Source organism: Hemiscyllium ocellatum, chromosome 4 (assembly GCF_020745735.1).
Source record: "Hemiscyllium ocellatum isolate sHemOce1 chromosome 4, sHemOce1.pat.X.cur, whole genome shotgun sequence".
Lineage (NCBI taxonomy): Eukaryota > Metazoa > Chordata > Chondrichthyes > Orectolobiformes > Hemiscylliidae > Hemiscyllium > Hemiscyllium ocellatum.
The window spans coordinates 143,887,168-143,913,003 of record NC_083404.1 but is presented as its reverse complement, the minus strand read 5'-3'; the positions used below and the strand labels follow the sequence as shown (position 1 = coordinate 143,913,003).

At 45.4% G+C, this 25,836-nt stretch overlaps 1 protein-coding gene across 1 annotated transcript in view; it reads right to left on the bottom strand.

Annotated features, from left to right (window-relative positions):
* The window catches only part of sspo (SCO-spondin), a 538,757-nt gene that overhangs the window by 131,460 nt on the left and 381,461 nt on the right, over positions 1 to 25,836 (bottom strand). Inside the window, exons 85-90 of the mRNA XM_060824077.1 lie at positions 22,442 to 22,682; positions 19,676 to 19,828; positions 16,390 to 16,436; positions 6,651 to 6,821; positions 5,426 to 5,557; positions 3,819 to 3,977 (exon numbers count right to left, since the gene is read on the bottom strand). Coding sequence (XP_060680060.1) covers positions 3,819 to 3,977; positions 5,426 to 5,557; positions 6,651 to 6,821; positions 16,390 to 16,436; positions 19,676 to 19,828; positions 22,442 to 22,682 — 903 coding nt within the window. The remainder of the gene's footprint in view (positions 1 to 3,818; positions 3,978 to 5,425; positions 5,558 to 6,650; positions 6,822 to 16,389; positions 16,437 to 19,675; positions 19,829 to 22,441; positions 22,683 to 25,836) is intronic.

The window sequence follows — 25,836 nt, the reverse complement described above, 5'->3', positions numbered from 1 at the left end:
ATATTTAAATTGTGGTGGCACGGTGGCTCAGTGGTTAACATTGCTGCCTCACAGCACCAGGATCAGGGTTCGATTCCAGCCTTGCACGACTGACTGTGTGGAGTTTGCACATTCTCCCCAGGTCTGCGTGAGTTTCCTCTGGGTGCTCCAGTTTCCTGCCACAGTCCAAAGATGTGCGGGTCAGGTGGATTGGGCAGGCGTTGTTTAAAGCAGGTGTAACACAGATATTCCAGGAGTGATGCAGCTGGTCAAACCACTTAGTTTTAAGCAAAACAGAATTTATTTGCAAGATTAATGAATGAAACACAAACAAAACAGAACAGAATACTGAATAACTCACTCTTTCCAAAAACCCAACAGATTATCCCAACTTTAATGATGCTGTTCCAAATTCCTCCAACAATCCCCATAAACACCCCTTGGCGAAAAAGAAAAAAAATCAAACACAAGGTCTTACAGGACAGAGAGATGTCAGAGAGATTCAACATGGAACACCATTTCGCATTGAGCTTTTTCTTTGACCAACAACCTAAAAAAAACTAACTGCTTGCTAAAAGCAAACAAAAACTAAAATCAAACCAGAGAAAGGCTGAACTGGGAGAACTGGCCATTCCCTTTTCATTGTACTAGTTTTTTTTTAAACTTGCAAGCTTTTTGTCTCAGGCAGTATCTGTTAGCTATAATCAAATTGACCCAAATACCCATATGAAAAAAGCCAAATAAACTAAACACCCCAACCTCTACATTTCCAAACTGGGAAAAAAAAATCAAGGACAACATAACTTTGTTAAAGGAACAGCATCATCACAAGCTGAAATTGTTTTCACTCTTTAGACAAAGATATCTGCCAGTATCCTCTGAGCAAGTCCAACTTAGAAACATAAGTTGCTTGTCCCACCTTTTCAACACTGAAAATGTGTTGCTGGAAAAGCGCAGCAGGTCAGGCAGCATCCAAGGAACAGGAGATTCGACGTTTCGGGCATAAGCCCTTCTTCAGGAATGAGGAAAGTGTGTCCAGCAGGCTAAGATAAAAGGCACTTTGCTGATTCCTGAAGAAGGGCTTATGCCCGAAACATCGAATCTCCTGTTCCTTGGATGCTGCCTGACCTGCTGCGCTTTTCCAGCAACACATTTTCAGCTCTGATCTCCAGCATCTGCAGACCTCACTTTCTCCTCCCACCTTTTCAACACACTTCTCCAAACATGGAATCAGATATGCATCAGTCTTTGTAACTACATTGACTTTGCAATAATCCACACAAAACCGTTGGGTACCATCTGGCTTTGGCACCATGACTATGGGTGAGCTCCAGTCACTGTAACTCACTTGGATTATGTCATCTTGGAGCATGTGTTCAATCTCCTTTGAACCTGTGACAACTTTAGAGGAGCAGGAAAATCAACATTTCTGGCAAAAACCCTTCATCAGCCCTTCATCCTGATGAAGGGCTTTTGCCTGAAATGTCAATTTTCCTGATACTCGGATGCTGCCTGATCTGCTGTGTTTTTCCAGCACCACACCCTCAACTCTAATCTCCAGCATCTGTGATCCTCACTTTCACCAACTTTAGAGGGTTATGCCGAGAAGGACGTTGTTTAATTAGAACAGCATTTCCTATATCTACAGAATGCATAATTAGGTTAGTATTTTCCAACTTATTGTCACATATCTTCCCATGGGACAGCAATAACATTTTCAGATCATTTTGATTTTCCTCTGGAAGGTAACTCAATTATTTATCCCAATTTTTGACAACTTCCTCATTGTTCAATTTATTTTGAGGCATGTCCAATTCAGAATCCCCTGAACTTGATTATTCACACTGTGTTGTAACCAATAACATAGAATCCTTTTGCTTTCATTCCCTGTCAAAATACCTTCTGAGCATATTCACATGACACACTCTGGGATTTCTTTCTGTCAGGAGTCCTTATCATGATCTCTTTAACAAGTGTTTTAAAAGAAAGACTTAAAAGCCTTCTCAAGCAGATATTCCCAGACATATCAGAACCTCTGCCTTTACGAACCCTTTTGAAAAAAAACAAGGACAACATAACCTTGTTAAAGGAGCAACATCATCACACAGACCAACATCACACAGACCAACATCACACATACCAACATCATCACACAGACCAACATCACACATACCAACATCATCACACAGACCAACATCATCACACAGGCCAACATCACACATACCAACATCATCACACAGACCAACATCACACAGACCAACATCACACAGACCAACATCAAACTTTGCTTTTATCTTTTCCAATGGCCTTTCTCTCTTATGATTGAAAGTTGTTTTTCTTTCAGGGCATGCAGAAGGTCACACGTTCCATGTTTGAGTGTTCAGATGATTGAATCAACTGCTCAGTTTGTACTCAGGACCTGTATACCTTGCAAGGCCCATCCTTCAGCACCTGCTTGAGGCTGTAAATATTCGGTTTGTTTGGCAAATCCTTCTGGAATGTCCAATTATTACAATCCAGTTACAAAGACTGATGCATATCTGATTCTGTGGTTGAAAAAGTGGGACAAGCAACCTATTTTTCTAAGTTGGACTTGCTCAGAGGATACTGGCAGATATCTTTGTCTGAAGAGTGAGTTGGTATTTGATGTGATCACCAATTCAACGATTCTGTTTACAGGTCATTTGTCTATGCAAATAGGCTGTAAAGCAATTGACGATGTGGGGACGCTGTTTCTAAAGTGCAAACTTTTAACCCTATGTTGGCTGTAACTAAAGTGCTGTTTCTAAAGCACAATTTTCCATAACATAGGGCTGCTCAAAAGCATAAGCATTATCAAAGAACTGACTGTACAAATGTCCCATCTAAAACATCACAATGAATCCTTTTCTCTGCATCTGCTCGCAATGAGGCCTGTGGATTTTGTCAGCTTCTATTAAAAGGATGTGAATTGTTGTCAATGAATACAGAAGTTTAATTTGAGTCTAAATTGATTTCTAATGAGGTTTGTAATTTTTAGGGATTTTTTAAACCGCATGGTTGTTAATAGTGAGCTGTTAGTGATGTATAGACTTTATACCAAATTGCTAAGCAAACTTAAATAGCCCATTGAATGGCTTATTGTTGTTTCAGACACACCTGAGTCTGAAAACTATATCTCTGAATGTTGTTTAAGCATTTTACATTGTTATGAGGTCTGCCCTGTCCCAAATTACACTGTGAATATTGTGGAAATCCTGACAAAATGCTTTAAGACTTGCTTCAGACCATACCCTGACTATCTGATTTTCTCAGTTGATGAAAATTCCCCTCAAGAGGGAGCTGTCTGCCTACCGAGAAGCTAAGTTTTCAACAATCTCTAATAGACATGGTTAAGACTGGTGATCATATGCTTCACCTGTACTTTGACTTGCTTGTTGCCTATTCAAGCATGATAGGCCTCATCAGCGCAGTCTTCTCCATTAAAGATGGCAGTGGTCAAATAGTCAATTGCTCATCAGGGAATAATGAACTTCAGGGGTTCATTTATTTAATTCAGTAAAACACATTCTAAGCTATGAATCAGACTCCTTAACAGACTAACTTCCACAAACATTGCATATATTTTACACAGAAGGCAGTAAGTCCACCATGATGAGATTTTCACAATTATTCCCAGAGCCCTAAAGGTTATTAATGAACCAGATGAGGCATTACAACAATCAACAATGTTACCATGAACTAATTTTTTTTCCAATTCTAGATTTTTTTAAACTCCATTAATCTGCCACTTCGGGATCAGAATGCCGAAGATTAAGCTGGAATTCAGAACCACCAGTCCCTCCCGTGGATATTCTTACCTGTACACTCCGTCTGGTTACACATTCTGAATTCCATCTCTTGCCCTTGGCAATGCTTCCCCCCAAACAAGGGTCCGTGGGCTGCACGATATCGATGGTGCACTGGAGAAACACAGGAACAGTCTGACCACTCAGTCCAAAGGCCAAACTCACAGTCCACTGGAGAGCAAAAATACAGAGGAACATGTTAATAACACGGCAAAGATTTTGATAGGGACAGTAGCTAACCTCGAGAGAGTGAGTGAGAGACAGAGGGAGAGAGAGACAGAGAAATGAAAGGGAAAAGAAGAAAAAACATTCATCCCAGGAATATTGAGTGAACCTTCTCAGAACAACTTCTGAAACAATTATTTTTTTCTCTAATAAGGGACCAAAACTGCACATAGGGCACTAGATACAGTCTCACCAAAAGACTGTACAGTTGCAGTAAATTTATTCCACTTTTATATTTTGTTTCTGTTGCAATAGACAACAGTCTTCCTACTTATCTGCATCCAAATGATTTGTGATTCATCTATCAGAACACCCAGATCCTTCTCTACCACCAGGTTCTGAGGTCTCTCACCATTTAAATAATATACTATTGTTTTATTCTTCCTGCCAAAGTGGACAAGCTCATATTTTCCCACGCGATAGTCCATCCATCTGCCAATCGTTTTCTGACTTGTTTAACTTACATCTGTCCTTTTGCTCCATCTTCTCTGCACAACTCACTTTCTGACCTAGCTTAGTGTCAACAGAAAAGTTAGCAACCACACTTTTGTTCCCTACATCCTTCATCCGAATCATTGAAACAGATTTAGATTAGATTAGATTAGATTTACAGTGTGGAAACAGGCCCTTCGGCCCAACAAGTCCACACTGACCCGCCGAAGCGCAACCCACCCATACCCCTACCTAACACTACGGGCTATTTAGCATGGCCAATTCACCTGACCCGCACATCTTTGGATTGTGGGAGGAAACGGAGCACCCGGAGGAAACCCACGCAGACACGGGGAGAACGTGCAAACTCCACACAGTCAGTCGCCTGAGTCGGGAATTGAACCCGGGTCTCAGGCGCTGTGAGGCAGCAGTGCTAACCACTGTGCCACCGTGCCATCCACTTGTAAATAGCTGAGGGTTTAGATTAGAATTGTGCTGGAAAAGCACAGGAGGTCAGGTAGCATCTGAGGAGCAGGAAAATCAACGTTTCGGGCAAAAGCTTTTCATCTGATATCTAGCTTCAGTGAATCTGATGAAGGGCTTTTGCCTGAAATGTCGATTTTCCTGCTCCTCCGATGCTGCCTGACCTGCTGCGCTTTTCCAGCACCACTCTAATCTAGACTCTGATCTCCAGCATCTGCAGTCCTCACTTTTGCCTTGTAAATAGCTGAGGCCCTAGTACTGATCCCTGTGGCACTCCACTAGTGATAGCTTGCAACCCTGAGAAAGACCCATTTATCCCTCCTCTCTCTTCCTGCTAGTTAACTAATTATTTATCCTTGCTAATACATTGTTGTGAGGAAGCCTTTGATGTGCGATCGACGCTGGACCCCCTTTATTAAGCCTGTCTGTTACTACCTCAAGATACAGACACAGAAAAATTGAATTTAGCAAGCGCTGACCTGGACATGGCTGTGTGTAGCAGGGTTCCAGTATCTTCCGTTCTCCATGTGTCTCTGAACAGCTTCTGCTCCTGTATCCTGTCCCACAGGTATGTGAACATGGGCTCCATGCTGACCATTGGCAGCTGTCTCCTGCCAATGGACAAAATCCAAGACTCCAGTAACACATTTTTAATATGAAGCTTCTCAATCACCCCTTAATTCCTCTCAAGTCCAATCAGGTATCCCTCTGGTCTTCCTTCTGTCTGTCTGTTTGCCTTCATTTCTCTCTCCCTTCTGTCCACCTTAGACCATAAGACCATAAGACATAGTAGTGGAAATAAGGCCATTTGGCCCATCGAGTCCACTCCGCCATTCAATCATGGCTGATGGGCATTTCAACTCCACTTACCCACATTCTCCCCGTAGTCCTTAATTCCTCGAGACATCAAGAATCTATCAATCTCTGCCTTGAAGACATTTAGCGTCCCGGCCTCCACTGCACCCTGCGGCAATGAATTCCACAAGCCCACCACTATCTGGCTGAAGAAATGTCTCCGCATTTCTGTTCTGAATTGACCCCCTCTAATTTTAAGGCTGTGTCCACGGGTCCTAGTCTCCTCGCCTAACTGAAAAAAATTCCTAGCATCCACCCTTTCCAAGCCATGTATTATCTTGTAAATTTCTATTAAGTCTCCCCTTAATCTTCTAAACTCCAATGAATACAATCCTAGGATCCTCAGCCGTTCCTCATATGTTAGACCTACCATTCCAGGGATCATCCGCGTGAATCTCTGCTGGACACGCTCCAGTGCCAGTATGTCCTTCCTGAGGTGTGGGGACCAAAACTGGACACAGTACTCCAAATGGGGCCGAACCAGAGCTTTATAAAGTCTCAGTAGCACATCTCTGCTTTTATATTCCAACCCTCTTGAGATAAGTGACAACATTGCATTCGCTTTCTTAAAGACCTTCTGTCTTTCTTGAATGTCTTATGTTCAGTGAATTGACCTGAATTGTTGTCCCTCCACCAGTCTCTGTCTCTCTGTTCCTTCATTTCTTTTGTACTCACTGTCTTGGGTTTCTCCCTCACCAGTGTTATGTATTCATCTCCTTTTCCCCAATCTTGATTTTTTTTCTCCCAGACCTGATTTTCCCGATCTCCCCCTCCCCCTCATCCTCATGTTCCCCTTCCCTCTGAAAACAGCTGCTCCCATGCCGTACAAATTGGTCTAGCCCTCTATACCTGGGCAGGGTGGGTTGGTGCAGTTTTGAGTTTCAGTGCTGACCCCTTCACATTCTGAGCCCATATTCCGAGGTGGAGGATTGATACATGCTCTCGTACGGGTCTGTGACCCCAGGTCGCAGGTAACTGGACAATCTGACCAAGGTGACCAAGGTGTCCATCCTCCATTCACTGGACAAAAACAGAGAAGAAAGAAGAGTTAGGTCGAGAGAAGAGGTACTGTGTCAATACACAAGGAGGGGAAGACAAAGTATTGGAGAGATGTCATTCAACCCCTTGAACCTGCTCCAATACCCAACAATACACCTTGTTCAGACTATCTCCTTGAGATTTGCTGAAAAGGACATTTTCAACAAGCTGTTTGCCTGCCCTCATCAGGACATTTCACAAGACCACAATAAGACCATAAGATATAGAAGCAGAATTAGGACATTCAACTCATCAAATCTGCACTAGCATTCGATCAGGACTCAATGTTTCTCAATCCCATTCTCCTGCCCTCTCCCCGTAACCCTTCATCCTCTTACTAATCAAGAACCTATCTATCGCCGTCTTAAATACACCAAGTGACTTTCTGCACAGCCTTCTGCAGCAATGAGTCCTACAGATTCACTGTCCTCCAGATGAAGAAATTCCTCCTCATCTCTGTTCTAAAGGGTAGTCCCTTCACTCTCAGGCTGTGCCCTCAGGTCCTAGTCTCTCCGACTAATGGAAACATCTTCTCCATGTCCACTCTATATCCAAGCCTCTCAGTATCCTATAAGTTTCAATGAGATTTCCTGTCATCTTTGTAAACTCCATGGAGTACAGATCTTGAGTCCAACTGCTCCTCATCCCCAGGATCATTCTTGTAAACTTTGTCTGGACCATTCTCCAATGCCATCATATCCTTTCTTAGATACGTGGTCCAAAACTGCTCACAGTATTCCAACTGTGGTCTGATCAAAGCCTTATACAGCCTCAGCAGTACACCTCTTGTTGTCTAGCCATTTTGAAATGAATGCTAACATTGCATTTGCCTTCCTAACCGTCAACTGACCCTGCATGTCAATCTGAAGAGAATCCTGAACTAGGATTCTCAAGTTCCTTTGTGCTTCTGATTTCTGAAGCCTTCCCCAGTTTAGAAAATAGTTTATGCCTCTATCCTTTCTACTCAAAGTGCATAACCTTACACTTTCCATATTGTATTCCATCTGTCACTACTTTGCCCACTCTCCTAACCTGTCCAAGTCCTTCTGCAGCCTCTCCACTTCCTCAACACAACCTTTCCCTCCAAATATCTTTGTATCATCTGCAAACTTAGCAATAATGCCCTCAGTTCCTTCATCCAGATCGTTAATGTATACAAGAATACCAAAACATGAGAAAAAAAACAATATTTACCCTGCATGGCAGACACTGCTGAGGTTTGAGAAGTGGATTCTGATTGATAGAGGTATTGTCATGGAGAATACACCAAGTTATGATGATTGATACTTATCTGCCTGGCTTTGTTTAGACTTTAAACCAGGCTTAGACTTAGACTTACAGTGTGGAAACAGGCCCTTCGGCCCAACAAGTCCACACCGACCCGCCGAAGCGCAACCCACCCATACCCTTACATTTACCCCTTACCTAACACTACGGGCAATTTAGTATGGCCAATTCACCTGACCCGCACATCTTTGTGACTGTGGGAGGAAACCGGAGCACCCGGAGGAAACCCACGCAGACAACGTGCAAACTCCACACAGTCAGTCGCCTGAGTCGGGAATTGAACCCAGGTCTCTGGTGCTGTGAGGCAGCAGTGCTAACCACTGTGCCACCGTGCGTTTGACTCTGATTAGTGAGGGCCAATGGTAAGCATGCAGAGGGATACACCCAGGTTAAGGACGCGTGCAAAACTGTAGCTGATGGAATATAATGAAGGGAAATATGAGATTATTCACTTTGGCAGGGAGAAGAGAAGAACTGAATACAGTTGGTTCTGTTATAAGTTCCATTCTCATGTTATAAGGAAATCACGTAATAGCAGTACCATTTAAACTCATGGAGCCAGAATCACGTTCTAACCGACACACACTTTAAAAGTTTGTGCTTGAGAAGCAGTGTCCCCAATTCATAAATCGTGTTATAGTGAATATGAATTAATGAAACAAACATTTTGGCAGAACAACCTAGATTACCTGAATGGGGAAACATGTCAAAGCATGGATTTACTCCGAGAGTGGTAAGGGTTGGAATGCACTACCTGCCAATGTAGTTAACTCAGCCATGTTAGGGAGATTTAAACAAAACTTCAATAAGCACATGGATGATGATGGGATAGCGTAGGGGGACGAGCTGAGAATAGTTCACAGGTCAGTGCAACATCAAGGGCCGAAGGGCCTGTTTTACGCTGGATTGTTCTATGTTGTACATTCTATTCTGTAAGGTTCATCAGCTCTTTTGAGAGATATAACTTTCATTTATAATCTTCATGGATATCTCGGTTGCTTGACCTGGTTATGTTTTAAATCTGAGATAATCTGCTGATTACTTTCTTTGTCTCGAGCCTTGATTTCAAGTCGAATTCTCCACTTTCTGTTCCCTCAGAACATTCTGCTGAGATTCCACTGAGTGATTCTTTATTTAGCTAACAATGCAGGTCCCTCTGCTATTTACTTTGGCCTTCTTTTCCCAATAAACTCTAAACTGTACTCTCTTGGTCCAAGCTGCATCTACCAAATTGATGGTTCTGCCTTACTTTGTACAGCCCCAGTTTCTGACTACCCTGGGTTCCAAACAACAGGTTCAGATTTTCAATAAAAATTAAAGGTCAGATTTTGGTTCCTATAAACTAAGAGGATCAGCTTCCTCCCTACACATCCTTTCAGTTTTGGTTTCAGTCAGCTCAATTTGCTTCCATTTCTCCACGTACAGCTTTATGGTGCTTTCTCTTATTCTGACCTTCTGAGTGTCATCATCTTCGAGGTTGCTATTCTTGAGGTTGAAGTTTATAATTTACATTTCATAGTAATAGAAGCAGGAGGAGGCCATTTGGTCCATCGAGCCTACTCCACCATTAAGATCATGGCTGACCTATCCATCGCCTCAGCCCCTCCTACTTGCATTATCCCCTGAACCCTTAATTCCCCGACCTTGCAAAAACCCATCCAACTGGGTCTTGACTATATTTAATGAAGCTGCCTCTACTGCTCCCTTGAGCAGAGAATTCCATAGATTCACTAATCTCTGGGAAAAGCAGTTCCTCCTCATCTCTGTTGTAAATCTACTCCCCCTAACCTTGAGGCCATGTCTCCTAGCCATGGTCTCACCCACCAGCAGAAACAACTTGCCCCTATCGGATCGATCCCTTTCATAATTTTACATGTTTCGGTAAAATCCCCTCTCACTCTTCTAAATTCTAGTGAGTACAATCCCAGGCAGCTCAACCTCTCCTCCCAGGGTAACCCCCTCATCTCCTGGATCAACCTGGTGACTCTCCTCTGCACCACATCCAAAGCCAATATATCCTTCTTCAAGTAAGGAGGCCAGGACTGGGCACAATACTCCAGGTGGGGCGTCTCCAACACCTTGTACAATTACAGCAGAACCTCCCTGCTCTTCAATTCAATCCCTTTAGTGATGAAAGCCAATATTCCACTCGCCTTCCTGATTACCTGCTGCAAAACAACTTTTAGTGATTCATGTGTGAGTGCTCCTAAATCCCTCTGCACAACAGCATGCTGCAATCTTGCATCACTTAAATAATACTCTGACCTACTACTTTTACTTCCAAATTGGATAATCTCACACTTACCAACATCGCACTTCATCAAAGTTTGTGAGAAGATTTGTAGCTCGGGTGCTCGTTGTTGCGGTTCTGTTCGCCGAGCTGGGGATTTGTGTTGCAGACGTTTCGTCCCCTTTCTAGGTGACATCCTCAGTGCTTGGGAGCCTCCTATGAAGCGCTTCTGTGATGCTTCCTCTGGCATTTATAGTGGTTTAAATCTGCCGCTTCCGGTTGTCAGTTCCAGCTGTCCGCTGCAGTGGCCGGTATATTGGATCCAGGTCGATGTGCTTATTGATTGAATCTGTGGATGAGTGCCATGCCTCTAGGAATTCCCTGGCTGTTCTCTGTTTGGCTTGTCCTATAATAGTAGTGTTGTCCTAGTCGAATTCATGTTGCTTGTCATCTGCGTGTGTGGCTACTAAGGATAGCTGGTCGTGTCATTTCGTGGCTAGTTGGTGTTCATGGATGCAGATCGTTAGCTGTCTTCCTGTTTGTCCTGTGTAGTGTTTTGTGCAGTCCTTGCATGGGATTTTGTACACTACATTGGTTTTGCTACAGGGAATTCCTAGAGGCATGGCACTCATCCACAGATTCAATCAATGAGCACATCGACCTGGACCCAATATACTGGGCACTGCAGCGGACAGCTGGAACTGACAGCTGGAAGTGGTAGATTCAAACCACTACAAATGGCGGAGGAAAGATCACAGAAGCGCTTCATAGGAGGCTCCCAAGCACTGAGGATGTCACCTAGACAGGGGACGAAACGTCTGCAACACAAATTCCCAGCTCGGCGATCAGAACCACAACAATGTACTCCATCTGCCAGACCCTTGCCCACTCTCTTAACATATTTAACTTTCTCTGCAGACCCTCTACATCCTCTGCACACTCAGTTTCGTGTCATCAGCAAACTTGGATACGTTACACTCGGTCTCCTCTTCCGAATCATTTATATATATCAGGAACAGTTACAGACCCAACAGTGACCCCTGCGGTGCCCCACTCACCACTGATCTCCAAACAGAGTCACACCCATTGATCCCAACTCTGCTTTCTATTGGTTAACCAGTCCTCTATAATGCCAGTACATTCCCCGCAGCTCCATGCTTCCCTATCTTAACAGATGAGTCTTTTATGAGGCACTTTATCGAACGCCTTCTCAAAATCCGAGTATAAACCATCCACCTATTCCCCTCCACCCACTCTGCGTGTTACATTCTCAAAGAACTCCACACAGTTTGTCAAACATGACTTTCCCTCCCTGCTGCATCTGCCTGATGGAACTCTTTCCATACAGATGTCTCACTATTTCTTCTTTAACGATAGCCTCCAGCATTTTCCCGACTACAGACATTAAGCTAACTGGTCTAGAGTTACCTGCCTTTTACCTACACCCCTTTTAAACAGCAATGTGTTATTCACTGTCTTGCAGTCTGCCAGGACCTGCCCAGAGTCCAGGGAAGTTTAGTAAATTACCACTAACTCATCTACTATAACTTCCACCATTTCTTGCAGCAGCCTGGGCTGCTTTTCATTAGGACCAGGGGACCCATCCACCTTCCGACTCTCAGGTTTGGTCAGCACTATCCCTTTCGTGAGAGGTCCTCACCTCCCATCGTATCCCTAACATTATTCTTCGACACATCTTCCACTGTGAAGACTGACACAAAATAGTCATTCAAGGCCTTGTTCAGTTCAGCATTACCCAATATTAATTCCCCATTCTCATCCTGCAAGTCACCTAGGTCCACTTGAACCACTCCTTCCATTTTATATATTTATAAAAACGTCTCCTACCTGTTTTTATATTCTGTGCTAGTTTGCATTCATAATCTATCTTTCTTTTCTTTATTGCTTGCTTTGTGGCTTTTCTTTGTTGCTTTTTAAAGTTTTCCCAATCTTCCTGTTTCCCACTTCTCTTGGCTAATTTGTCAGCCTGAACTTTTAATTGGATGCCTTCCTTTATTTCCTTGGTTTTCCAAGGCTGGCTGTTCCTATCCTTGTTTTTGACCGGAATACACTTTCCTTGAACACTGTGAAAAATCTCTTTAAAAGTCCTCCGCTGATCCTCAGCTGTTCCACCATATAACTTGTGTTCTTGATCTAACTTAGCCAACTCCTTCCTAATCCCATTATAGTCTCTCTTGTTTAAGCATAACACCATGGTTTTAGATGATACTATTTCACCCCCACCCCCCCATTTGTCCGATATTTGACCTTACTGTGATCACTCTTTCTGAGAGGATCCTTAACCAGGAGATCATTAATTTTACCGGTCTCATTCCACAGGACCAGACCGAAGATTGCACGCTCCCTTGTAGGTTTGGTAACATGCTGTTCAAGAACGTTGTCAGCGATGAGTCCCATGAACTCTTCTTGAAGACGGCCTCTATTGCCTTGATCTGGCCAGTCACTGTGCATGTTAAAGTCCCCCATGCCGACTGCCGTTCCATTCTAAGATGTGTCGCTATTGTTTTGACTGATCGCCTGTGCCAGTGTCACATTATTACTGGCTGACCTATAGACTACTCCCACCAGGAACTCCCTCCCCTTACTATTCCTGATTTCCACCCAAATGGATTCAACATTTTGCTCCTTAGATTCTGTATTGTTTCCCCCTTTCACTGTAATCTCATCCTTAATTAAGAGCGCTGGCCCACCTCCCTTACCTTCCTGCCTATCCTTTCGAATTACCTGATACCCTTGGATATTTAATTCCCAGTCATCACCAACCTGCACCAACCAGCTGGTGTCTGGAATGGCAACTATACCAAACCCCTTTGTACTGATTTTCACAACAAGTTAATTGACTTTGTACGGAATACTACGGGGCATTCAGATAAAGTGCCCTGACACTCATCGGCTCTTTAGAATCTAGCCATCTCCCTGTCTTTTGCATATGATTCTGTCACCCAATTTTACTTTTCTCTTCTCTAACATTTGCTCTGGTCTCTGCATAGCTTCCTATTCTGCCTTTCTGCCTGGACTCCTATCCTCTGGCCATTTTAGTCTAACCCGCCTCACAGCCTGTCTGCTTGATGCATCTACCTTTACACCAACCGCTGAATCTTCTCACCTGATGCTCTGTTTCCCATATCCACTGCCAACCCACGTTAAAGCTTCCCCACTGCAGCAAAATTGTCCTCAAAGATATTGGTCACACCCTGAGTTTAGGTGAAACATGTCCCTTTTGTAAAGGTCGTACCTTCCCCAAACGAGGACCCAATTATCCACAGACCTGAAACCCTGTCCCCTGCACGAACTCTTCAGCCACACATTTGTTTGCGAGACCCTCCTGTTCTTGCCTTCACTAGCATGTGGCACAGACAGCAACCCAGAGATTACTGCTCTTGAGGTCCTTCTTTTTAGCTTCCTTCCTCATTCCTGAAATTCCCTTTTCAGGCCCTCATCCCTTTTCCTAGTTATGCCATTGGTGTCAATGTATACCACAACTTCTGGCGGGTCACCCGCTTTCTTTAAGAATCCTGCAGAATTGATCTGAGACATTCCTGACCCTGGCACCCGGGAAGCAACATACCATCCGGGAGTCTCGTTCTCAACCACAGAATCTCCTGTCTGTTGACCCAACCAATGAATCCCCTATCACGGGGGTGGTACCAGGGACTGGAGAGTGGCAAATGTTGTGCCCCTGTTCAAAAAAGGGAATAGGGATAACCCCGAGAATTACAGGCCAGTTAGTCTTACTTCTGTGGTAGGCAAAGTAATGGAAAGGGTACTGAGGGATAGGATTTATGAGTATCTGGAAAGACACTGTTTGATTAGGGACAGCCAGCACGGATTTGTGAGGGGTAGGTCTTGCCTTACAAGTCTTATTGAATTCTTTGAGGAGGTGACCAAGCATGTGGATGAGGGTAGAGCAGTTCATGCAGTGTACATGGATTTTAGTAAGGCATTTGATAAGGTTCCCCGTGGTAGGCTTATGTGGAAAGTCAGGAGGCATGGGATAGAGGGAAACTTGGCCAATTGGATTGAAAACTGGCTAACTGGTCGAAGTCAGAGAGTGGTGGTAGATGGTAAATATTCATCCTGGAGCCCAGTTACAAGTGGAGTTCCGCAGGGATCAGTTCTGGGTCAGTTCTGTTTGTAATTTTTATTAATAACTTGGAAGAGGGAGTCGAAGGGTGGGTCAGTAAATTTGCATACGATACTAAGATTGGTGGAGTTGTGGATAGTGAGGAGGGCTGTTGTCGGCTGCAAAGGGACTTAGATATGATGCAGAGCTGTGCTGAGGAGTGGCAGATGGAGTTCAATCCTGTCAAGTGTGAGGTTCTCCATTTTGGAAGGACAAATAAGAATGCGGAATACAGGGTTAGCGGTAGGGTTCTTAGTAAGGTGGAGGAGCAGAGGGATCTTGGGGTCTATGTTCATAGCTCTTTGAAAGTTGCCACTCAGGTGGATAGAGCTTGTAAGAAGGCCTATGGTGTATTAGCGTTCATTAGCAGAGGGATTGAATTCAAGAGTCGTGAGGTGATGTTGCAGCTCTACAGGACTTTGGTTAGGCCACATTTGGAGTACTGTGTGCAGTTCTGGTCGCCTCACTTTAGGAAAGATGGGGAAGCTTTGGAGAGGGTGCAGAGGAGATTTACCAGGCTGTTGCCTGGAATGGAGAATAGGTTGTACGAGGATAGGTTGAGAGTGCTAGGCCTTTTCTCATTGGAACGGCGAAGGCTGAGGGGTGACTTGATAGAGGTTTATAAGATGATTAGGGGAATAGATAGAGTAGACGGCCAGAGACTTTTTCCCCAGGTACAACAGAGTGTTACAAGGGGCCATAAATTTAAGGTGAAGGGTGGAAGGTATAGGGGGGATGTCAGGGGTAGGTTCTTTACCCAGAGAATGGTGGGCGCATGGCATGCGCTGCCTGTGGGAGTGGCAGAGTCAGAATCATTGGTGACCTTTAGGCGGCAATTGGATAGGTACATGGATGGGTGCTTAAGCTAGGACAAATGTTCGGCACAACATAGTGGGCCGAAGGGTCTGTTCTGTTGCTGTATTGTTCTATGTTCTATGTTCTACTATGTTCTATCACTATCGCTCTCCTCTTCTGCCTCTTTCGCTTCTGAGCCACAGGGCCAGACTCAGTGCCAGAGACCTGGCCACTGTCACTTTCCCCTGGTTGGTTGTTCCTCACAACAGTATCCAAAATGGTATACTTGTTATTGAGGAGAATGGCCACAGGGGATCCCTGCACTGACTGCCTATTCCCTTTCCCACTCCTGATAGTCACCCAGCTACCTTTGTCCTGTAACCTTGGTGTGACTACCTTCCTGTAAGGCCTCCCTATCAACTCCTCAGCCTCCCAAATGACCCGAAGTTCATCCAGCTCCTATCCCTAGTGCAGTCTGTGAGGAACTTCTCACAGATAAAGTCAGCAGGGACACTGGTAGTGACTCTGGCTTCCTTCCTAGCTGCTGAGAGTTGGACTGTAGGATCTCACTCTCTGCTGTCTCAATGTTATTGACACTGATACTATCCAGTTCACTGCCTTTCATATGAAGAATAATCTGTAGCCTCTCTGTGAGACAAGGTAACTCTACATGCGGGTCTCTCAGTGACAGGGACACAATTACACTCAGCAGCTGTGGAATCCTCTATAACAACCTTATTTCTTCATTTTGCTTTTATCTCTTGTACAGTCCTATGCCCAGGATTGAACTGCACTCCTTCATGGAACTGACATTTGGAGCAGTCACTTTAACATTTCACACTGGTTTGAGGATGATGAACAAGTTACAGACTCCACACTTCATGCTCTTCCTGATCATCACCCAACCAGCTACTAGCCTGTCCCTCGTATCCCATTGGGTGCCTATCTGCTGGAACGTATGATCTGACAATGCCCCCTTCTTCCCTGATGCTGATAGACACTGTCCTGCCCCTCACATTGAGAAACACTGAGCACAGGGAGACGGAGTTATTTCCAACACACACGTCAATTCCACATTACACTGGCTACCTTACCTTTACAATCCAGGGGTTGGCAATAGATTCCTTCAGGGGTACACAGGCTGCAATAAGAACAACAGCACAAGGTCAGAGTGTGTGACAGCATGAAGCAGTCAAACATTCAAATCTAATCTCATTGTAGTTCAGGCATCAGGACTATCAACCACTGACTTTTGAAATTCTATTCCTACCTCTCCCTGTAAATTATATTCATTTAAATAGATCTTTCAATCATCATTAATATCTCGATCCACTAATTCCATTATCAACAACAATACATTTTCATATTGCACCCAATAAACATCACAGGAGCACCATAAAACAAGATTGGAGACAAAAGGAGAGATTATTTCAGAGGATCAGAGGTTTGAATTGAGAAGAGAGAGGGAGAGAGAGAGAGAGAGGGAGAGAGGGAGGGGGGGAAGAGAGAGAGAGAGAGAGAGAGAGAGAGAGGGAGAGGGAGAGAGGGAGGGAGAGAGGGAGAGAGAGAGAGAAAGGCAAAAGTGGTTTGGAGTGAATCTCAATAAAAAGACAGCCTTGGTAATTTATTACAATCCTGTAGACTGATGGGAAAAGGTTGGGGGACCAGATTTCACCTTTAAAACTTTTAATAACTGCAATCAGCTGAACTCAACCATTACCTAAAAGATGAAGGATATGTAAAAGTAAAAGGCCAATTTCACTTTTAGTAGTTAATAGGAACGTCAAACATCATCACATGTAGCATCATATACAACCTCACACTCTCTCCAACTCAGCTTGTGCAATGATGACTTTGTTTCTCACATCTCCTCATGTCGCTTCCATTGGCAGCAATATTCCATTCAAAATTCATGAGTATGGTCACGATACAGCTAATACATCCCCTAACATTAACTTCATAAGGCTTTTGCTGGTGCGCAATTCCCGAGATTCCCTTCTTTGATTTCACCAAATGATCACTTCCTCAACAAATTCAATCAAAATTTGTGAGAGAAGGCCTCGCCCACACAGAGTCGTGCTGAATGTCCATAATAAATCTATGCTTTTCCAAATGCGAGTAAATCCTGTTCCTAAGAACCTTCTCCAATAATTTCCCTACCACTGATATAAGGTTCACCAGCCTGTAATTTCCTGGGTTATTCCTGTTGCCTTTCTTAAATAAAAGAACAATATTGATTATTCTCTTGTCTTCTGGGAACTTGCCTGTAGCTAAAGAGGATACAAAGATCTCTGTTACAACACCGGCAATCTGTTTTCTTGCCTCCCTCAATGTTTGGGATGGATTCCATCAGGTCACTTAGCGACGTTAATATTTTCAAAACACCCAACTCCTTCTCCTTCTTAATATTGACAAGCCCTAGAATATCAACCTACCCCTCCTCAATCTGACCATCATCTCCTTTTCCTTGGTGAATACAAATTCAAAGTATTCATTAAGGACCTCATCCACTTCCTCTGGCTCAACATATAAATTCTCTCTTTTTTGTCCTTGAGATTTAGATTTATTTAATATTGTCACTTGTACCTAGGTACAGTGAATCGTGTATAATGTCGCCACACTCTGGCACCATTCTGCATTACAGAATAAATTACTGAATAAATTGTATCAAGGCACTGAATTAATTAATGTTAAATTGATGCTACTGAAATAGAAACAGCTTCAGAAGTTCATTTTCCCTCACCATAGCTTTCACGCTCTCTACTTCTCCAGTTACCACCATCTGACGTTGTCCCAGGATCCTGACAAAGTGCTCCTTTCCTGACGTCAGCAACTCATTGCTTCCACCATCTCCGAGCTAGAGATGGTCACCCTGCAAGGGTCCCACAGCCTCCTCCCACCCTGGACATCAACTGACCAGGTCCTGTTTCAGGTTCGGGTCCAAGCTGTGCTGGTCTGAATGTAGGCTGGGGTCCATGTGGGATCAGTTGGTCCCTGGGGTCCATGTGGGATCAGTTGGTCCCTGGGGTTCATGTGGGATCAGACCACATCCTGGCTGGTCTCCTGGTTGCCACCCAAGATGGAGTGGGGATGGAGATACACAGGGCCATGGTCCCACAGGGGGACATCAGAAGGATGCCCCAAGGCAACCAAAAGCAAAACAATAAATGTGACTGAGCTTTTGAGCTGGAAAGACAATGGTGAAGCCGTGTGGATATGGCTGGACTCTGCTGCTTTAGCCCATGACCTACCTGTTCCCTAGTCACCTTCTTGCCCTACAAGAAGGGTCTGACTCTGTCTATATATGCGATACATTCTCTGCTGGCTGGATTGTTATACTGGTCTGGCCTCCTACTGCCCTGCAGTAAAAAACATCTCACGGCAGTTTATTTTTCCTTCAGTTGCTGTAAGTCAGAGTTAGGGCTTTATAAGTGTGAACCAGTCACCCTGTGACTCCTGAAAATAGGTGAAAGCATCTGGAGAAGAAAGATTGAGAAGCAGCATCTGATCAGGACAAGAATCATCTCAATAAATCCCATGAACAGGCACCACTAATGTCCTTTCCTCATCTTTCCATTCACTTTTTTTTGTCTTTCTCTCTCTCTGTATTTGTCTAAATTTCTGTAGGGAAGCGTTTTTAAACGGAATAAAACAAAGCACTGCAAATGCTGAAGATACGACACAAACACAGGGAATGCTAAAGAGACTCAGCAGGTCTAGCAGCATCTGTGTCCAGTGACTCCTCTTCACAGGGTATGTCTGAAGAAGGGTCATTGGACCTGAAACGTTAACTCTGTTTTTCTCTCTCCACAGATGCTGCCAGACTTGCTGAGTTTCTCTAGCAATTTCTGTGTTAGTTAATAAAAAGAGTGAGAGTTTTAATGAACATAGATATATATTGATGGTCACACTTGTTTTTATGTAGTGAGAATCTATTTATTTGTATTGCTAATAATTCTTGTTCAGGCCTGCCCCATGCTGTCACCCAGACTCTGAAAATCAGATAATGTGAGGAATTATGCACTTTATAAAATCTTTAATTTTTGTGCTGAGTTAGGACTGTCTCAGTGAGGGCTTGTCTGTGATTGATTTGAAACAGAGTCACTGATAGACTCATTCGATATTTAGTTGTGTCACCAATCTGATCATTAACCAGGGTACAGTAAGCCAGCTGGTACATACACAAGCAGATCAATCAGAAGCTGGATGAGGTCAGACCATCTCAAACACTTTAGATTATCCAAGTCGAAATTATCGAAATTTACATCATCCCCCTAAATCCTGACCCTAATCTCTTTGATTAAGACACAATTCTCTGATCTCACCAGATCTGAAACTCTGTAATCCCATTCTAATGACAAAGAACCTACAGTTCCTCACCATTGTTTACATTCACCCACAAACCAGCTCTCGCCAAGTCTCATCTCCTGCTGGTCATGGAGGCACAGTATTGGACATGGGCCTTGGTCACATGGTTTAGTCTGAGCCTGTTCCTGTTGACACTTCCTGTCCTGTGACCCTGAAGTTGAGGTTCTATAAAATCAAAATGTTTAACAGAAAAATTGCTCAATAAACAGCAGGACAAAGACAGTCATTTTTCACTCTCCCCATAGTGATCCTCCCTATCTCCCCCTCCCATAGTCATATGTCATCATCTCCCTTCCAACTCAGTTCCATTAGTGACTCCTGCCCACCTACCCCTCCCTACAGTGCCCTCTCACAACCTTCCCTCCACCCATCCCCTCCCCATTTCCCTCTCCCCAACATTGCTCCTTTCCAGCCCCACCCTGTGTGTCCCTCCTATTCCTCACATCACCTGCACACCCACCACAATCCATTCAAACCCAGATAACATTTTGTCTCCCCTCCGGATTTTCTCATTCCTTCTCCCAGACCCATCTCAACCTGTGCTCCCTGTCTCTCTCTCTCTCTCTCTCTCTCTCTCCCTCATTTTCCCTCCCTTGTGTTCCCACTGACCCTCCCCATTTCTGTATACCAGAGATTTCTCTCCCCTGGCAGACATAATGTCCTGGCTATCCTTTCCCACGAGTGTTAACATGTCTCTACATATCTCATTAAGAATTCAGAGGAAGAAAGGACTCAAGAACAGGATTAGGCCATTCAGCCCCTCCAACCCGCTCCATCATTCAAGGAGCTCTCAGCTCCTTTTTCCTGTTTGTCCCAATATCCTTCAACTCCCTTGTCTATTAAAAGTCTATCTAATTCAGTCCTGACTACATTTAAATACCCAGCCACCATTGCCTGAAGAGAACTCCACACTAAAAATTTTTGATAAAAGAAAAATCTCCTCATTTCTGCTTCCCTAAACCCACCTAGTTTTCACCCGCCCCTGTCTCAACACAGGATAAAACCCCCTGTTGGTATCGTACCCTGGACACCCTCATTTCCTTCTTAGTCATCCTTCATTGGTTTCTAAAGTCTACCCAATCCTCTGACTGACCAACAGATATCCAGTGTTTCTTTCAATCTAACATCTTTCAATCAATCATTAACTTACTCCGTCATTAACAGGTGACAGTCCGTCACGGACAGCCTTTCATTCTGCAGAGAGTTATTTAATGTTTCCTTAGAATTCTTCCACTGTAACTCTACTGACCCACCTTTAAACCTGGTTTCCCATTTCACCACCTGGGAAATGCATGGTTATACGGGAGACGGGTAGGTTTGGCTGGGATGCTGTGGAGAGAGTTGACTTGATGGGCCTCTTTCCAGACTGCAGGGATTCTCAGACTCTTGTGCCCATCAGGTCACATGTATGTTTATTCATTTATTCATGGGATGTGGGTGTTGCTGGTTGAGCTGAAATCTGTTGTCCTTCGCGAATTGTCCCCGAAAGTGGTCCCTTCAGCAACCTCAGAATTGACCACATTGTAGTGGGTCTGGAGGCACATGGAGGCAGATCAGGTAAAGATGGTGGATTTCCTTCCCCAAAGAGTTTTCACAATGATTGATGGTGGTGTCTTGGTCAGCAAGATTGAGACCAGTTTTATATTTCCAATTCAATGACAGAATTTAAACTCCATTGTCTGTGGTGTGGGTTATGAATATACGACCCCAGCCTAGGACTCTGGTTGACTCATCCAGTGACATTAGGAGAAAGTGTGGACTGCAGATGCTGGAGATCAGAGTCAAGATGTGGTGCTGGAAAAGCTCGGAAGGTCAGGCAACATCCGAGGAGCAGGAGAACTGACGTTTCGGGCATAAGCTCTTCATCAGGAATGATGATGCTCTGCTCATTCCTGATGAAGGGCTGATGATTGAATGTCGATTCTCCGGCTTCTCGGATGTTGCCTGACCTGCTGTGCTTTTCCAGCACCACACTCTCGACTCATCCAGTGACATCACCACGACATCACCACCTCTGCCAACTTTGATTTCTTTCTGATAAACGTGATATACATTCATTTCCCGGGCTTTAAATCCTGACTCTTGTTTGTATGGTCTGCTCCTTCTTGCTGTGCCCAACATTTCAACTCCCCCTCCCACTCTGCCGAGGACATGGAGGTCCTGAGCCTCCTTCACCGCTGCTCCCTCACTACCAGACGCCTGGAGAAAGAACGCCTCATCCTTCTGTCTCGGAACACTTCAACCCCAGGGCATCAATGTGGACTTCAACAGTTTGCTCATTTCCCCTTCCCCCACCTCACCATAGTTCCTAACTTCCAGCTCAGCACTGTCCCCATGACTTGTCCGGACTTGTCCTACCTGCCTATCTCATTTTCCACCTATCCACTCCTCCCTGACCTATCACCTTCATCCCCTCCCCCACTCACCCATTGTACTCTATGCTACTTTCTCCCCATCCCCACCCTCCCCTAGCTTATCTCTCCACCCTTCAGGCTCTCTGCCTTTATTCCTGATGAAGGGCTTTTGCCCGAAACGTCGATTTCACTGCTCCTCAAATGCTGCCTGAACTGCTGTGCTCTTCCAGCACCACTAATCCAGAATCTGGTTTCCAGCATCTGCAGGCATTGTTTTTACCTTCTTCTTGTCCTACACTAGTTATCCTTCCCCCCAATCCTCTGTCATTTGTTTGTCTCCAGTTACTTTGCAAGTTCTCCCATTACCTGACCAGTGAGTTGAATTCCCTGTCCCCACCTTATGCAGATATCTCAGACACCTCACCTGAACCGGGTTCGGAGACCAGTGCCACAGGTGATGCTGCACTGGGACCACGTGGACCATTGACTCCAAGAACAGTCACTGGTCGGACAGGTGTAGTTTGAACAGAAGATCTGCCCTTCGGTACATGTGCAGTTGTTACAGTCACGCTGTTGTATGCTCCCCGGTGCCCAGGTCTGTCCAAGTATATCAGTACACTGACACTGCCAAGGTGTGACACATATACCATCCTGCTCGAGATAACCTGCAAACAGCAGAGAAACATTTGACTACTTCATTCCTCGACAGCTTTTAAAGAATTTTACATTTCTGCTTAATAGAGGAGCTAAATAATATTTAAGTAGAGCAGGACTTCAGAAAGCTACAGAGATTTGGGAATCTTTGTTCATGAATCACAAAATAAGTCAGCATCCGAGTTCAGTGGGGAAGGCAAATGGAATGTTGGCCTTTATTTCAAAGGGAATACAGTGTAAAATTAGGGAGATTTTGCAGAAGCGATACAAGGCACTGGTCAGAATATTGTGAATGGTTTTGGGCCCCTTATCCAAAGGAAAGATACACTGGCATTGGAGGCAGTCCAGGGAAGGTTCACTATATTGATACCAGGAATGGAGGGACTATCTTATGAAGAGAAGTTGAGTAGATTGGGTCTGTAATTATTGAATGAGAAGTGACCTCATTAAAACTCACAAGCTTCTTAGGGGGCATGTTCCTTCCGCAGTGACAGCAGATACAGCAGCTTAGAACAGAACATAACAGCGCAGAACAGGCCCTTCGGCCTTTGATGTTGCGCCCTCGAAGTTGAACTATTCTCAGCTTGTCCCCCTACACTATCCCATCATCATCCATGTGCTTATCTAAGGATTGTTTAAATCGCCCTAACATGGCTGAGGTGAGCTTCTCTGCAATCAATCTATTTCTGCTTTTGGCTGAACTGGACCCATATTTGTTATAGTAAAAAGTGAGGACTGCAGATGCTGGCGATCAGAGCTGAAAATGTGTTTGGTGGAAAAGCGCAGCAGGTCAGGCAGCATCCAAGGAACAGGAGATTTGACGTTTTGGGCATAAGCCCTTCATCAGGAATGAGGAAAGTGTGTCCAGCAGGCTAAAGATAAAAGGTAGGGAGGAGGGACTTGGGGGAGGGGCGATGGAGATGTGATAGGTGGAAGGAGGTCAAGGTGAGGGTGATAGGCCGGAGTGGGGTGGGGGCGGAGTGGTCAGGAAGAAGATTGCAGGTTCGGAAGGCGGTGCTGAGTTCGAGGGAATCGACTGAGACAAGGTGGGGGAAGGGGAAATGAGGAAACTGGAGAAATCTGAGTGCATCCCTTGTGGTTGGAGGGTTCCCAGGCGGAAGATGAGGCGCTCTTCCTCCAACCGTCGTGTTGTTATGTTCTGGCGATGGAGGAGTCCAAGGACCTGCATGTCCTCGGTGGAGTGGGAGGGGGAGTTAAAGTGTTGAGCCACGGCATGGTTGGGTTGGTTGGTCTGGGCGTCCCAGAGGTGTTCCCTGAAGCGTTTCGCAAGTAGGCGGCCCGTCTCCCCAATATAGAGGAGGCCACATCGGGTGCAGCGGATGCAAAGATGATGTGTGTGGAGGTGCAGGTGAATTTGTGGTGGATATGGAAGGATCCCTTGGGGCCTTGGAGAGAAGTAAGGGAGGAGGTGTGGGCGCAAGTTTTGCATTTCTTGCGGTTGCAGGGGAAGGTGCCGGGAGTGGAGGTTGGGTTGGTGGGGGGTGTGGACCTGACGAGGGAGTCATGGAGGGAGTGATCTTTTCAGAATGCTGATAGGGGAGGGGAGGGAAATATATCCCTGGTGGTGGGGTCCGTTTGGAGGTGGCGGAAATAACGGCGGATGATGCGATGTATTGGGAGGTTGGTGGGGTGGTAGGTGAGGACCAGTGGGGTTCTGTCCTGGTGGTGGTTGGAGGGGCGGGCTCAAGGGCGGAGGAGCGGGAAGTGGAGGAGATGCGGTGGAGGGCATCGTCGATCATGTCTGGGGTTAATCTGCGGTCCTTGAAGAAGGAGGCCATCTGGGCTGTGCAGTGTTGGAACTGGTCCTCCTGGGAGCAGATGCGGCGGAGACGAAGGAATTGGGAATATGGGATGGCGTTTTTACAGGGGGCAGGGTGGGAGGAGGTGTAGTCTAGGTAGCTGTGGGAGTCAGTCGGTTTATAGTGTTGATTCGGTCGCCCGAGATAGAAATGGAAAGGTCTAGGAAGGGGAGGGAGGAGTCTGAGACGGTCCAGGTGAATTTGAGGTCGGGGTGAAAGGGGTTGGTAAAGTGGATGAACTGTTCAACCTCCTCGTGGGAGCACGAGGCAGCGCCGATACAGTCATCGATGTAGCGGAGGAAAAGGTGGGGGGTGGTGCCAGTGTAGTTGTTGAAGATGGACTGTTCCACATATCCTACGAAGAGACATGCATAGCTGGGGCCCATGCGGGTGCCCATGGCAACTCCTTTAGTTTGGAGGAAGTGGGAGGATTGGAAAGAGAAGTTATTCAGGGTGAGGACCGGTTCAGTCAGTCGAAGTAGGGTGTCGGTGGAAGGGTACTGGTTGGTGCGGCAGGAAAGGAAGAAGAGGAGGGCTTTGAGTCCTTCGTGATGGGGGATGGAGGTGTACAGGGACTGGATGTCCATCGTGAAGATAAGGCGTTGGGGACCGGGGAAGCGAAAATCATGGAAGAGGTGGAGGGCGTGGGTGGTGTCCCGAACGTAGGTGGGGAGTTCTTGGACTAAGGGGGACAGAACCGTGTCGAGGTATGCGGATATCCTTCGTCATCCCATATTCCCAATTCCTTCGTCCAACACAGACATCTACTATAAACTGACTGACTCCCACAGCTACCTAGACTACACCTCCTCCCACCCTGCCCCCTGTAAAAACGCCATCCCACATTCCCAATTCCTTCATCTCCGCCGCATCTGCTCCCAGGAGGACCAGTTCCAATACCGAACAACCCAGATGGCCTCCTTCTTCAAGGACCGCAGATTCCCCCCAGACATGATCGACGATGTCCTCCACCGCATCTCCTCCACTTCCCGCTCCTCCGCCCTTGAGCCCCGCCCCTCCAACTGCCGCCGGGACAGAACCCCACTGGTTCTCACCCACCACCCCACCAACCTCTGTATACAGCGTATCATCCGCCGTCATTTCCGCCACCTCCAAACAGACCCCACCACCAGGGATATATTTCCCTCCCCTCCCCTATCAGTGTTCCGAAAAGACCACTCCCTCCATGACTCCCTCGTCAGGTCCACACCCCCCACCAACTCAAGCTCCACTCCCGGCACCTTCCCCTGCAACTGCAAGAAATGAAAAACTTGCGCCCACACCTCCACACTCACTTCCCTCCAAGGCCCCAAGGGATCCTTCCATATCCGCCACAAATTCACCT